Source organism: Emydura macquarii, unplaced genomic scaffold (assembly GCF_026122565.2).
Source record: "Emydura macquarii macquarii isolate MOO-44397 ecotype Brisbane River unplaced genomic scaffold, CSIRO-AGI_Emac_v2 contig_1483, whole genome shotgun sequence".
Classification (NCBI taxonomy): Eukaryota; Metazoa; Chordata; order Testudines; family Chelidae; genus Emydura; species Emydura macquarii.
In genome coordinates, this window is record NW_027131620.1 from 10,336,800 (window position 1) to 10,351,972 (window position 15,173).

The window sequence follows — 15,173 nt, forward strand, 5'->3', positions numbered from 1 at the left end:
TACCATGTTTCCTTAAGTTGTTTAGTAAAGGTGTGTGAACTCTAATTTAAGTATAATGGATGTATGTTGTTTATAAGTGGTGTTTTTGAGTCAGACCCACACCACAGATTGTTTTTATTAGAATAGGTTTATTCCTGGAGGCTCGCCATGTCATGCCATTCAGTGTGTTCAGAGTGGAGCCAGGTAGAAGCCCGGCCATTTTCGAATTCCTTTAGGAGCAAAGGGACTGCAGCAGAGGAGTGGATAGAGGATTCCCACCTATCCGACATCACCACTGAGATACTTAGGATCTCCTTTGCTGTCAGCAACATCAGACGCCTGTGCGCACAGGGGAGTGTTGCCTGCTTCAGAGTAACCCAGGCAGGAAAGGGTTCCCTTCTCTTACGTGAGTAAGCTGTGGGGGAGTGGAATACATATTCATCCCTCCTGATTTTCTATTAATATCCGCCCTCCCTTTATCAGGAAGTTCCTTACTCTTATTTACTGACGTATTAAATCTGCTGCAAAGTAAACTTTCCAAGAACTGTCTGAGTCATGTTGCACAGCTTTATCCCCAAAGAAACATTTTTACAACCGAGGTTGTATTTTTAGCCCGATCAGTTTCATTTATGAGATAATATGTAAGTTTCACTTTCCACTTCCATCTTCACCGCATAGTATCAGTCCTCTGTTAGAAACCCAGCCCCAAATTACTCTTACGCTTTCCCTTCTGGCTGTGCAGTTGGTGCGTACGGATACATGCTCATACGTTGGAGTTGGTCATTTTCAGGGTAGTTCTGGGATTGCCTCTGAGTCTGCTTTAGGATTCGGTTAAATGGCAGAAGCACCATCTAGTGCAGGTAAGACTGACTTTTAAAGACATTCAAAGTTTTTAGTGAACAATGACCTGACTTTTCACGTTGCTCATCTATACTCCTTGCTCTTTCTATTACTGCTGATGTTTAGCAGATAGGTGAAACCGGTGTGCCGTGAATGGCATTAAGTGTCCCAGGAACAAGAAGGTGTAGGGGAAGAGGGGCTTCAAAAGCTACATTATGGGTTGTGTCTTTGTCCTCATTCGTCTGCCTTGGGAAGGTGATAGGAAGTGTCCTTTGCTTCCTAGAGAATGCTGTGAAGAGAACTGGCCAGGAAATGGAGTATCTTTTTGTGGAAAAGTTTCAATAACATTTTGAAAGCCAAAACCTTTTTGGTTTTCAGCCACTGAAAACTATATATTTTCAGCCAAAAACTGTCCAATTCCCCCCATGAAAGCAAGAACATTTCCTGTATTACATGCAAATTTGTTTGAAAAACTGAATATTGCCAATGACAGCAGAGACTTTCAGCAAAAAAAATCATTTAGTCAAACCCCCAATTTTCCACGGGGAAAAAAACGTTTTGACTGAACTTTTTTTATTAGCCCTATCCATGAGATTTGGAGGAAAAACAAGTTTCCCTGCTGACCCTCACCCATCCAAAAGCTTGGCAGGTGGGAGGAGCAAGCCATCGAGCACCTATCATTAGGGCCCTACCAAATTCATGGTCCATTTTGATCAATTTCATGGCCAGAGGGTTTTAAAATTAGTCAATTTCACATGTTTACATCTGAAGTTTCAGGGTGTTGTAATTATGAGGGCCATGGGGGGGTTGCAAAGCTGCTGTAGGGTGGTCACAGGATTACCACCCTCACATCTGCGCTGCCGTCACAGCTGGGCTGTCTGGCCGGGACTAGCAGCTGGAGCCTGGTGCATGGTAGGAGCCCCCGGCTGGGGCATCCCCGGCCCTGTCCCTGTCTTCCCCACCCCTCCAATAGTTAGATTTCACAGGGGAGGTCTGATTTCACAGTCCGTGATGTGTTTTTCATGGCCATGACTTTGGTAGGGCCCTACCTATCATGAAGACATCTGACAGGAAGGGACTGAAGGGTTAAAAGTGGGAGTCAGACTTGGCGATGTCTTCATCTGGGTCTATTAGCTGTTCTCCGGTTCATACAAGCCCCAACGCTGGAAAACTGCGAGTCCATGAGAATCACGCCACCCAGTTAGTTGTGTGTAATCCACACCTGAGGCCCGTGGTACTGCGTAGCCTTAACCAGAGGGTCTCCTGGCCAAAGAACCCCTAGCTGTGCCCTGCCCACGGCTTTGAGTAGCTGTGCTGTTTTGTTGTAATGAGGTGTAAACATGTTCAGCGAGCTAGCTTCGGTGGCTAAGCGACTAAATCTTATGAACCAAATAATAATTAAAGAAAACAAATGGCCACAAAGAACAATTGGTTTGATGAGAGCCCCCACAGCTGGCACTGGCAACAGCGAAAGTGCCTGGTTTCCCAGTCTGTTTCACTGCTCTGCGTTTTATGTCCCCACATGGAAGGGACCAATTTGCAGTGCCAGGCTGGACTTGCTCTGACCAAATAAACAATGAGAGAAGGAGCTTGCCTCTAATTATTAATGTCCTGTCAACAAGGCAATAGCAAACCTTCTAAATGTGTGGCGCTGAGCAGGCTCGGCATCTTTCAGGATCAGACTCCAGCTTTGTCCATTTCCAAACTGTACTTGAACCACATTTCATGGTTATAAGACCAGTGAAGATAGGGTCTTATTTGTAGCGAGGAAAGGTCAATGCTCTTTTCCCCTTTCTTTCCAGCTTGGCTTGAAATGTTTCCCATCTTTCCAATCACAGAATATGTGTTTCCCCTCTTCTCTTCTCTCTAGAGTTAGGCTGAGTCCTATAAACCCTTGCTTGTGTGTAGGAATCCCCATTGACTTCCCAGGGACTGCTCACCACGTGAGCCTTTACAAGATCGGGCCTTTTATTACAGCATGCTGTTTGCTACAATCTGCAGCTTCAGGACCTTTTTGTGGCTTTCCTCACCCGTCTTTGGATTGTCCATTAGACCAGAATTTTCCATGGTAATGCTTACCAATCAAGCCAGCAACTTGGTCGCATTCTGATCATGGTTGCATGGTAAACTGAGAAACTCCTTTGACTCTGTGTAGCTTTTGGAGAAGGTGTGAGGGGGTGGATGGGATGGGAGGAGAGATAAAAGCGGAAATGTACATGCTTTCATTTTCACTTTTTGTCTTAAACCTTAGAGCTGAGAAGGGTTGGCATATGGCAACCATCTGTATAACCACCCAGTAGTTCACATCCTCCTGAATGGCTTATTTGAGTTCTCTGAACCTTTACCACTTGCATAGTTGGAAATGACCTGAGAAGTAGCTTCCCTGTGATATTTTTCCTCGTCCTTTTTCCAAGTCCAAACATTTATGAATCTCAAGAAAAGGTTTCATTAAAACTTGGTTCTCAAGATGGACAAGATGGTTCTCGGGTTAGCAGGACTAATCTGATCCATGTCCCCCAACCATCCCTATTGGCAAAACCTCAGAAAAACAAACCATTTGGGAGTCATTTCAGCCTGAACTATATCTTCGAAATTCATTCATTTATTCTGCAGAATTGGCTGAGATACAATGTGGTGGTACAGGAGTTGAGTGGAATCAAAATTACATTTTAATTGTAAACATTTGTCCAGAAATTAATGTCTCTGAACTAATAGTTCTCTCCAACCAATGTGTTCAGAAACAAATGACAGTCTCTCTAATTGATGTTATGATACAAAGGGACATGGACATGTAGAAAATCACCCATGGATAATTGCAAATCCCCTTTTTTCAGCAGGTATCCACACTATGACTCAACTTATGCATTTGCTTGTTCTCATTTGTCATTGAGTAGCTGCACAGGCATTTGCGGGGGCTGAATTTTTAGCTGCGATGTATTTTTTTCAATATGCTGTGGAGCTGAATTTGGATTTAAAACACAACTACAGGCAGCTTCTGATATATAATAACAGTTTGCTCATAACTCTGAATAAATGTTCCCTTATTGAGATCTCTATTGATGACTTTTTCACAGGAAGGTATTTATGATGTCCTCAGATCCTTGAGATTAGTCAATAATTCCAATGTCAATCCCAGTTTGTAAAGGTGTCTTGGGCAACCTCCAAGGATCCTTTTAACAACTCATCGATGGTTCTTTCCTCTGCAAAAGCCAAATGAAACTCAACTTTAAAAAGAAACTCCAACAAAGTTCTTGCTCTTTCTTTCTGAATGTTTTTTTTTTCTGGTGTTTTGAGTTATTTAATTCAGAAAGCACAATCACTGCAAAGTAATCTGAGAGGTAGCAGCATATAAAAATAAGAGTCCAAATCTGAAAAACATAAAGTGGGTGCCCACTCATGAAGGGTGCTCTCCCAATGAGCTCTTGCCCTGATTCAAACAGATCTCAGGATGTTCAGCTGATCTCAACTGCCTTGATAGGGTGAAAGGAAGCCCCGTAAGTACCTTAGGCCTCGATTATTTAGATTCAAACCCCCACTGTAAAATTTCCTATCCATCTTTTGTCATTTTAAAACATGTTAAACTTAGACACTACTTCCTGCAGTTACAAAGTAGTCTTGGGCCACTGGTGCATTTTTCAGATGTCTGGAAGTAAATCACCACAGGCTTGGTCTACACTTACCCAGCGATTCAGCAGCAGTTGATGGGAGTTACGCAAGCTACTCTGCATAGCTTGCGTAATTCCCATTGATTGCTGTACTTCTGTTCTGCGCGGTGTCTTCACTGCACTGCGCCAACGGGAACTGTGTTCCCGTCAATGCAGTGCTACACCACTTGAGGAGGTGGTTTTAGCACCGCGACTTCCTGATCGATTGAGCGAGTCTACACTGACCGCTCAGTCGATCCAGATAAGTCGATCTGACGGCGGTGACTTTGCCGCCATCAGTGTAGACATACCCACAGTCATTGAGGTGTGTGAAAGTCCAGGAGTTCTACATACCTAATTGTGGTTTACTAGCCAAAAAAAAGCTACAACCTTGGGTAACAGAAGCCAGGACTGGAACAGCAGTGCTGTTAAAACACAGAGTCAATATACATAGGCAGGACTGTGTGGGGCATATCTCCTGGATCTTGCCGCTGTTATCTATTCTTCATCGTCATTAATGCAAATTTTGCATTATACAATAAACTCCTGAATGTGTCTAAATATGAATACAGCATAGTCTCAGAAAGGGCTGGCATCTATTGATTTCAATGGGCTTCAGATCAGGCCCAGGTACAGAACATCTTACCTGAAGGCCAAACTGCTAAAATCTGGCTCCTCAAATGATTGGGGAGAAGTCCAAACCAAATGGCACCTTGCCACTGCAATTTAGGAAGTAGTGCTTCTCATATCAAGGAGGGAACTCACACCAACATGAGCTGAATTTAACTTTACATAAAATGGAAACTTCACAATATGGTTGGGAAAATGCACAAAATATGCTGTGAATGGAATGAGTATAATTCCTCACTGTAGATATTTTTGCTATATCACATCCTTCACTTGAGGGTCAAATTTTGCCTTCAGATACTCATGAGTTTCATGTGTGAATATCAGAGCATAGGATTTGGCCTGTACTAGGAAGTACAGTACTGTACTGTACTTGGGACAACAGTTTGGGATAGTTTCTCTGTAGTTGAAACTCTATTCTCCAGGGTCCAATCCTGAGTGGTACTCAAATCAATGGGCAATGAAGGCATTCAACACCTTTCAGGGCCATAATTTCAGGGCTTGAATCATCTTCTACTGAAGTCAGTAGAAGTAGTTCCATCAACTTTGATGGGAGTTGGATCAGATCCTCAAAGAGCAGGAGTCAGAAAGGTTTACTCATTTGCTAGCCCATCATTATTGTATGTATGTACGGTGTATTTAAAAAACACCAGACATGCATTGTCTGGCATATTCAGCTCAGGTTTTGTCACGACTATTTAAACTTCAGTTGGCGAATGCTGAAGCTCTGCTCTCATAGATGCATGTCAACAGCCCATTGTCAGTTAAAGTATTAGTCAGATCTGACTATCTGCAGCTTTCTCAACTCATTCATTAATATATAGTAATGGTGCTGGCCTTGACTCAGCCTTTGAATTTTTTACAGTGTTGCTTTCTATCATTTTTGAGCAGTGTCATAGTCTCTCTTACTATCAGCTTCAATAAACAAATGTAATCAAAATTTCATTCAAAGGTAGCTTCTTGGAGTTTCTCCAGAGGCACAAAAAAATCTGTTTTTATTTTATTTTTTTAAAAGTCTGCATAGCAACTGATTTCCTCATTTTAATGATATTGACTGTAATGTGCTTGCAATAATTAATGCCACTGCTAATGGATGATTGGACTTTTTCTTTAATAATACCATTAGGCTACATTTCATGCATTTAATTGTTTTTGTAAAATGACAGCTAAGCCCTCTTCCCTCAGATTTCCTATTTCCTGATTAAATTACTTTGTGTGCAAGGGCAAACCATGTTTCACAGCCCTAGCATTTTGGGGGAAATAAAGTGGTTTTTGATTAGATGTGCCAACATATTTCCAGTTAAAGATGCTTTTTCTGCCTTTTGTTAGTTTCAGCGTAAGTACTGCACTGCGCTGCGCTCCACTCTACTTCCCTTTCTTTCCTGGCCTTCGTGAAAAGAAATAAATGAAAAATCTCTCATGACAGGCCCGGGTAGAACTGGAAGGCGATGTTGAGTAAAATGTGCAGCACCACCAGGATCCTGGGGATTGAGGTTCTTTTGGTGTACCTCACACTGTGCCCAAGAGAGGCGCTGATCCAAAGGCCATTGAAATCAGTGACAAAACACCTCTGGTGCAAGATCAGCCCCTTATCAAGTAGGAGACTTTGTACCACCCTGCGGATTGCTTTTTGTCTGACTGCTGGCAGCACAGAACATAGGGCACCCCTCATGGGAGGGGAAGGACAAAACTCAACCGTGATGAATACAGAAGGGTGGTCTCCGTCTCTCTAGCTCATAGGCTAATTTAGCCCATGCAACCCAATATCACTTCAGTTCTTAGTCTGGATGAAGTCATAGATGGGACTGTTGACTGTTACAGGAATGCCCAGAGACACAGAGAGGTACCCTGCCTCTTTAGAGCTGGGTTACTAATTTAGCTTTCATAAAATCACATGATCTGAAGGGAGGGGTAGCAGCTGGGAATTGTAGTTGTGCCTTTGAGATAGGAGGCTGTGTGTGTGTGTCATCACCTTCCTCACCGTGGCGGAGGGGATATAAACATCATCAGCGGTCCTGGACTTGTGAAGTGGTATCTAAAGGCAAATCAGTCCAGCATGGTCAGTCTGGGAAAAGAATGCGGGTATCACTTTTCAAAATAAGTCTGTAAGCCAATAAAAGTGACTGCTCTGATTATGTCATTTGGGGGGGGGGGGGTGTAAATACATAATTAAAGCCTAAATATGTAACTGTTTGTATTTGTATGATGAACATCTGCAGTGCAAAGCCAGGCCAGCCTGTAGTCTCACTTCATTCCATGCCTCCACTACCTATGTCTGGGCACAGTTCCCCATTTGGCTTCTGTGATCATTATATGAATGTTATATCCACAGTCATAAACACAAAATCCAGACTGAAGATCAGGGGCAAGGGGGTAAAGTCTGGTTGCCAAAAAAAAAAAAAAAGGGGGTGGGAGGGGGAAGGTCATTGTCTGAATTGCTTAGAATTGTCTGTAGATGGCTTTTTGTGCTTACATTTAGCTGCACAAATGGATCAACTCATCTTGGACTACTTAAAGACAGCTGCCACTCCAAAGAAGGCCCCTGAGATTGCCCAGGGATGTTCAGTTACAAAGCAGGAAGCCAACAAAGTGCTATATCAGATGTGGAAGGAAGGAAAGGTTGAGAAACGAAATGACCAAAAATGGGTTGTCTGTGCAGACGGCAAAGAGATGGAATGTCATCAGAAAACCGTTGAGTTGAACACTGGTAAGTGTTTTGAAAAACCTTTTAAACCTTTATCTGCAACCTCCAATGCCAAGGGCATTTGGAAGCAGAGTTTGTTTTGAAACTTGCAACTACATTGCAGCCTAATTGCATCAGAGACTGTTGAGCCTTTGACACCAATTACTTTGAGTCCATTTTTTTTTTTTTTTTACTCAGTATAGTGGGTAGCAAGTCAATCAGCTCTGTTCTTTTTCTCATTTGTACAGAACTGAAACTTGACTAAAGCAAAAGACGTACTCATTCCTAGGCAGTTTTTGCATTGAACCTTGTCCAGGGGGACACGTAGGGAAGGCAGATAAACCCCATGTAGTGTTCTCTGAGGACATATCTTTCATAATAGCTGCAATCTTGGTGTATTTCAAAGGCAGACAAAAGATGGCTATTCAGGAATATCTCTGAGTGTCAGGCTCCCCTCCTTGCTCATACACAGGGGGTGTCTGCACCAGGGATGGGGGTAATGAATCCTGGACAAAATACTCCACCCATTCTGTAAAAGCCTCTCCATATCTCCAGCTTCACAGAGCTGTGATGAGGAAGCAGGTTCCCAGGCAGGGGATCATGGCACTGCCATACCTTGTGCACTGGAGACTTTCTTTCCTCCAGGGGGCATCTGGAAGTCCTAGGCCTGACAAGCAGAGCTTCTGCAAAAGAAACCAGGCAGAAGAATAACCCTATGGTGAAAAGCTCTGCGTGAAGCCCCATGGTCTTCAATCCAGTGTCCTTTCCCCTCCATGGGACCCTTTGTTAGCCAGGGATCTTTGGCTGGGATAGTTTTAAGATAACTAGAGAAGGGATGAACTCTACATAAAGGCAGAGAAGTGTCTTTTCCCCTCCCTGATCAACTCAAGCTGTGCAGCAAACCAACCATCTGCCAATATCCTAGCCCTTCTAAAGCCCCCCACTCTCTGGAGGTGGGCAAAGATCAGTACCAGGGGTATGCAGCAAGGATGCCTGCTCCCCGGGGAATTTGGCTTGGGAGATTGTTGCAAGAAAGGAGAATGAGGGAATCAGTCTCTCTTCCTAGCTAAACAATAGAAGTTTTCTTCATAATTTTCCCTTCCAAATTACAGTGCCTGACAGTGTTCTCTGTTCTAGCTGACACCGCCCTGGTCCCACCACAGCAGCACGGGAGCGCTGTGATTCCTGTGACAGAGGACAGCCGACTGACTGACAAGCGTAAGACATTTGCCATGTGCCTAAGACCGAACAGACTAACTTTAGAAATCTACGTTTAACGATTCTGGCAGCCACCATGGAATGTTATAGCCTGGCCCTATTGTGTGTGGGGAAGTTAGCATGGCTGTAGGAGTCACAGGTCATGTTCCCTCTAGGAATACCTTGTGCTAATAGCACACAGGCCATAGTATGGGGCAATGCAAAGCCTCATCATCCCAGGTGCACCTCCAGAAACCCTCTGTCTCAGGGAAGCAGAACTCCACCCCAGAGCACCTTTGTGCAAAGGGGTGCACGTGAACTGCTACACCCCTTGAAATGGCATGGCATACTGCCCTATCAACTCCATGCAGCCCATCAGCTCCGGTAGTTGGTGTAGAGAGACAGAACTAGGGTCCAGCTACTTCTCATTGCCTTTGCAGCAAGTGCCATGATGGGCCTGAGCTGGGTACAGCAATCCCAGTGAAGTCATGGGAACTGTTAACTGTCCCCCAATGTGCCCAGGGAACAGGATATTATCATAGCTCCATTATCCTCCAGTTCTGGCAGGGAATCAATAAGTCAACCCTTTGTTTCCCAGAGGAGAAGATTTACAAGTTTCTGTCTGAAAATGGACCTCACAATGCATTAGCCATTGCCAAACATACTGGAAAGGAGACACGAAAGGATGTCAATGCAGATTTATATGCACTGCAGAAAAAACATATCCTCAGTTTGGATGAAAACACGAAGCTTTGGTCGTTGTGCGGACAGGGTGCAGGTATTGCTGAAATGTACTTTTCATAACACTGCATTCTGAGTAGCGGTACAAAAAGCAGCTTTGGTTTCTTCTTGGCTGGAAACACTTTCAACTAGACAACTAAATGTGACTACATGTGACTACACTACATGTGTCCTTCCACAGGCCACTTCTCTTTGGCTTGAAGAACTTTGGCGGTTCTTCAATTTGCATATCTGCACTAATGCTCAGCGTTTACTCTGTCTTTAATCAGAACAATTATGGTAAACTGATCAGAGCATGGGGCTGGGAGACTTGGGGCTGGGAGACTTGGGTCTTGATTCAACCAGACACCTGACTCGCTGTGTGCCCTACTAGGGCGATAGGGGTTTGTTTAACTCTTTTGTGCCTCCATTTCCCCATATGTAAAATGGGAAGAGCGCTTGCCCATCTTGTAAAGGGCTCTTGAGATCCTGAAATGATTAGCACTGGATAGGCACAAGACACTGTTATGCATCACCTGACGTGCATTAGAAGAAAAGAGATGTCTATTGTTCTCTTACTACAATCCTTTCCTCTCACTGCTTGTGTGCCCTTGGCTTCATTTCTGTCCTTCTTTTCTAAAGACCAAACCCTGCCTTTGGGTACACACCGCTGCCATTGTTCGTAGCTGGACATCGTTTTTTGGGAACGGCTGGCTAACTGATAGCCTTCACCACTGCTGCCATTAGGCCCACAGAAGCTGTGTGTATCTTCACTCTCCCTAGCCCCACTTCAGTCCACACACAAGTCAGTCTGACTGGGGTCAGCAAGCGCGCAGGTCCCCGGATCCTTCTGGAGTGCATCTACACAGTCAGCAGCAGCCTGCCGCAGAGCGTCTCAGCGCCCGGGTCTACAGGCTCGTGGGGCTCGTGTTACAAGGCTAACAATAGCTGTGTAGGCACTGCAGCTTGGGCTCTGAAGCCTTGGGAGCTGAAGGGGTTTTGTCACAGGACAAGAATTGCTTTTCTCACAGCACAATTGTTTGTCTTTTGTACTGGTGACTAATGTGTGTTTTGTTTTGTTCTTTTCCAGGTTACAAAGCAGGAAATCCTGGACCAAATAAGAATTTATTATCAGTTGTTATTCAGAATAATCCAACAAACTACATCTATCAGGGAGGAGTGCAAAACACTGTTTCTATAGCTGATTCCAGAGCGACTCAGATTGGAAACTGCAACTCACTGAATCTAGTGGATAAAAAAGATGGTAATCACCTGTCTGCACAGGCTTATGGGTACTATACTGGTTATTCTCTCTGAGGACAGACATGAACAACAGCCATTATCATTAATAACACAAAAAAGATTTCATGTGTCACTACAGCTGGTTGGAGAATGGAATTTCTGTCCTGTGGAATAGTCCAATGTTTTGAAATTTGTTTTTGCTCCATAACTGAATTAAAAGTTAAGCAATTAGAAATTCGAAAAAATTCTGTTAGGAAACACCCAATCATTTCATGCCAATAAATGAAATGCTATAACGCAAACTATTAAATATGTAATATATAAATAGAATAGAATATTAAAATTATGATTGCAGTATACACCTGATAGATCTTCTCAAAATGAGATTGCCAAAATGATTCGTTTTGACATTTTCCCATAGAAAATGTCACTATGATTAATAAAATAATAATAATAATAGTAGTATTCTTTCCCTTTACACTTACGCTTCAGATTACAGACCGACTGCTCCGAGTTTTGGGGCTGCATCAGAGAATACTAGTACATTGCACTGTGAAGCGAAAGCTAAAGCAACCGCTATGGATGGTCAGGAAATCAATATAACTGACTCCACACTCAAGAATACTGTGATTGGTAATGATAATCAAATGAATATCGTTATGAAGGACTTCGCTGACAGCCCAGGCGAGCATCTGGACCAAGATGGCACTCCAGAAAAGAGTAGGTACAGTGTGTTGGCTTGTGTTGAAGATGCTCCCATGCTCTGTAGGGCGCTGGTGATATAAGAACTCCCCCCGGTACAGCCCTGTCTGCATGAGAGCTAACTTGCGAACCATGACAAGGCATGTCAGTGCTGAAACAAACCTTTTTGACCCTAGAAATTGGGCTTAATGCTCAGAGTCTGTGATGTGTGAGTAGCAGTGGCTATTGCCTTCCAACCCTGTCCATGTATATCTCTGTCCTCTTCCACAGCTGAGAGAGGAAAATTTGATGAAAAATAGTGGCCTTAGGATAGTGGAGTTTGGGTAAAATTCCTCCAACATCCTACTAGCTCATATTTTTGACCCACTCCTTTAATAAAAACTCTCTTTAACCTTGCAAGCCTTCCATTTGGCGCCACTATTTATGGTACGAGATCCTCCCATAAAGCCTGCATCCCAGTTAATCAAGACCAACTTTATGACAGAGTGCAGCCCAGAAAATAGGTCCTGGGGTCCATGATTGACTCTGCACCTATAGTTTGCATCTGATTCCTGTTCAGTAAATGGCAAAAGTCCCACCAACTTCAAAGGGATGTAGGACTAAGCAACTAGATAAAGGGGAAGTATTTCCAAGCGGTTAGCGTGAGGGACTGAGAGACAGGAGACCTGGTTTCTATTCTTGACTATGCTGCTGACTTGCAGAGTGGCTTTGGGCAAACTGCTTAACTGTAAAATGAAGATGCTAATATTTTGTACATTGCTTTGAAGTCCTTTCATGGAACGCACTGTACAAGTGCCAAGAACTTTTTAGAACTGCTTGTACTGTTGTATTATGTACCCATCTATCTGTATCAGTTTATTTTTGTGCAACAAACTGAAGTGCTAAAATGCTGCTACTTCTGCTACTATAATGCAAATCTTAGTCCCACCCGAGCTCTGGGAAATGAGTATGGCACCTTTCTGACATTCACTAATTCTGTCTTTTTTGATTTCTTATCCCATCACTTTTATGATTAATGCTCCCTCCACCCTTTTTTCTTAACTGTAGATCCATTTGGTGACCTTCCTCGGACCAGCCCTGGGCTGTTGTTGGAAATTGTTAGCACGCCCCACGGGGAAGGGAGAGCTCCATTACAAAGAGTCAGCATTGATGGCACAGAGCTGAATAACGTCGTGATCGGAAACAACAACCACATGAGTGTTCTGAAGCAGGGTGGTTCGGCCGACCTCGCAGCTGAGACAACAAATGAGGAAGACGATGGTTCAGGTGAAATTGTCTAATGCCATGTTGACACTTGTAGGCTTCTCTTGCATCTAAGCTGTGCCAGATGTGCATGAGATTGCTCCGTGGTACGTGCCAGATTCTGGAAGATTGACAACTAGGTCATCCTCACCAAATTTGGGCAGGTGGCCAGTTCTGAAAATTCTGCACTACGGGCCTGATCCCAAAGCCTCATTAAGTCAATGGGAATTGTTCCATTGGCTTCAATAGTCTTTGTGTCAGACTCTAGAAGCATAACTGTCACTGGGTCCTTTTTTTTTTTCCCCTTTGGGCCAGATCCTGGCATCCTTCCTAATACTGGGGCAGGTTGGTATTTTTCAGAGAGCCCTAACTTACACCACTGACATAAGATCCCTGAAGGGTATTACACCAGTGGAGAATCAGGTGTAACAAACTCTTTGCCACCCACAACCTGCCCCCAGTATGCCTCTGACATGCCCCCTCCAAGAAGCCAGCGAGAGGATGAGAGTGGCTGGTGTAGCAGGCAGCGGAGCTGCCTCTGCCTGGTTTCCACCAAGCAGTGCATAGTGGTCTTAGTGGACTGGAGAATTCAACCCAAAGGTTTGGTTTTAGTTATTTGGGTTCTTCCCCCATCCCACAAAACTGTAATTACTTTGCAAGAACCTTGATTTTGCTTTTGCCGCTTGCTGCACTTTTTCAAATCAGTATTTCTTATGTTTGTATCTGAATCGCTTATCGTGAGTGTTCTTTAAACTGTAAACGAAATATATAGAGATAGAAGCAAATGGTAGCTTGTATTAATTTTAACGTAAGGATTGCACAATTCAGTTGCATTTAAAGCATGCATGGCAGCTGGCACAGAATTCAGCTCTGCTTTGTTCCAGTCACTTAAATGCTCTCTCACCACTTCTCTTGCTTAATAATTCCACTAGATTCCAGCTTGACATCGGAGCAAAGCACACGGACATCCTGTGATGATAGCAGCCTGGATGGGTCACATGATATTTCCAGCCTTTGTGAAAAGTTCCAAGAAGTTATCATTGGAAACAACAACTACATGAATGTAGAAGAAACAGCAGACACTGGAAGTGATAGAGAACATGAAGAGGAATAATAGATATGTGGGGAAAGGGAGGATCTTGCTTATGAGGCCCTTGCAGAAATTCACAAATGCGAATGGTAGAGGTAAAGACACTTGCTAATTCTAATTATTTTTTGCAATGGAGAAGCAAGATATTTGCTATGATTTACAGACAATAAATGGAACAGGACACACTGTTCTCTGCCTACTCAAAATGTTGAAGAGCAAACAGGATTTTTATATCTTTTCTTAGGGAGTTTTGCAAAAGGAAAAAAAAGTAATAGGGAGTGAATCAATTTTATGCTGCCAGTGAACTTTGAAAGCCCTTGTACCATGGTAAGGCTTGAATCCATCCAGAACTTGGAAATCTTGTGCTATGGCAAGTGTCAAATTTCAAATGGCAGCTGCTGTAAAACTCAACCACCTACAATTAGTTTGCACCCTCATTATGCTGATCGGCTCCAAGGCAAGCTGGTAACTGGAGGTGATGGTGCAGCATGAGCGAAGACTCAGTTTTGGGGAGAGATCTTTCAAACTCTGCCTTTCTGGAGAAGGAGATGGGCTAAGGGGTGGGGGGAAGGGTTAAGGAGGAGAGGCTAGAAGGAAGAAAGCACAGCGTATTGTTCTTGTCAGTTTAAGATTCTGAAACTTTTCTGGGACCCAGCCCAAACTGGGAAAGGGGAAACAAAGGTTGTGGAACCAAAGTTGAGCCACCCTACAAAGACTATTCCATCCTAGTAAAGAATTGTGTCTGGGACATTGGCTACTGGGATGTCCTACCTCAGATGCTGGAGAGGGAGGGCCTGTTTGAACCAGCTGCACAGACCTATGTAGGGGGTCCTGTGTGCCTTCCAAGGACAGCTGCGTGGCCTGGTTACAGAAAGCTGACGGGTCTGTTATTAACAGAGTTCAGTATTGCCAACTCTCATTAAGTTGTCATACGTCTCGCAATGTTTGCTGACTTTCTTAAAGCCCCAGCTCCTAGAACTAAGAACCTCTCTGGGTTGTTTTTTTTAAGAGGGGAGAGAGGCTGGACATGTGAACAAAGTGTGTCCTCCAGGCTCAGAAACCAAGAAGTCAAAGAAAAAGAAGGTTTATATTTTTAAAATCTCATGATTTTTTTTAAACTAATCTCATGATTTTGGGGCCCGACTCATAATATTTGAATGCTTGGGATTGCCAGAACTGCCCGTATCAATCATGTGGGTCTGGACAC

General features: G+C 43.6%; 1 protein-coding gene across 1 annotated transcript; it reads left to right on the forward strand.

The window, feature by feature from the left end:
• The first annotated feature begins 814 nt into the window (after positions 1 to 814).
• ZBP1 (Z-DNA binding protein 1) lies at positions 815 to 14,382 on the forward strand. Its single transcript, XM_067554626.1, has 8 exons — positions 815 to 839; positions 7,570 to 7,797; positions 8,911 to 8,991; positions 9,569 to 9,748; positions 10,781 to 10,954; positions 11,425 to 11,652; positions 12,682 to 12,900; positions 13,809 to 14,382. Exons 1-8 carry the CDS (start codon positions 815 to 817, stop codon positions 13,988 to 13,990), a joined length of 1,317 nt encoding a protein of 438 aa, XP_067410727.1. The 3' UTR covers positions 13,991 to 14,382.
• Positions 14,383 to 15,173: the final 791 nt, after the last annotated feature.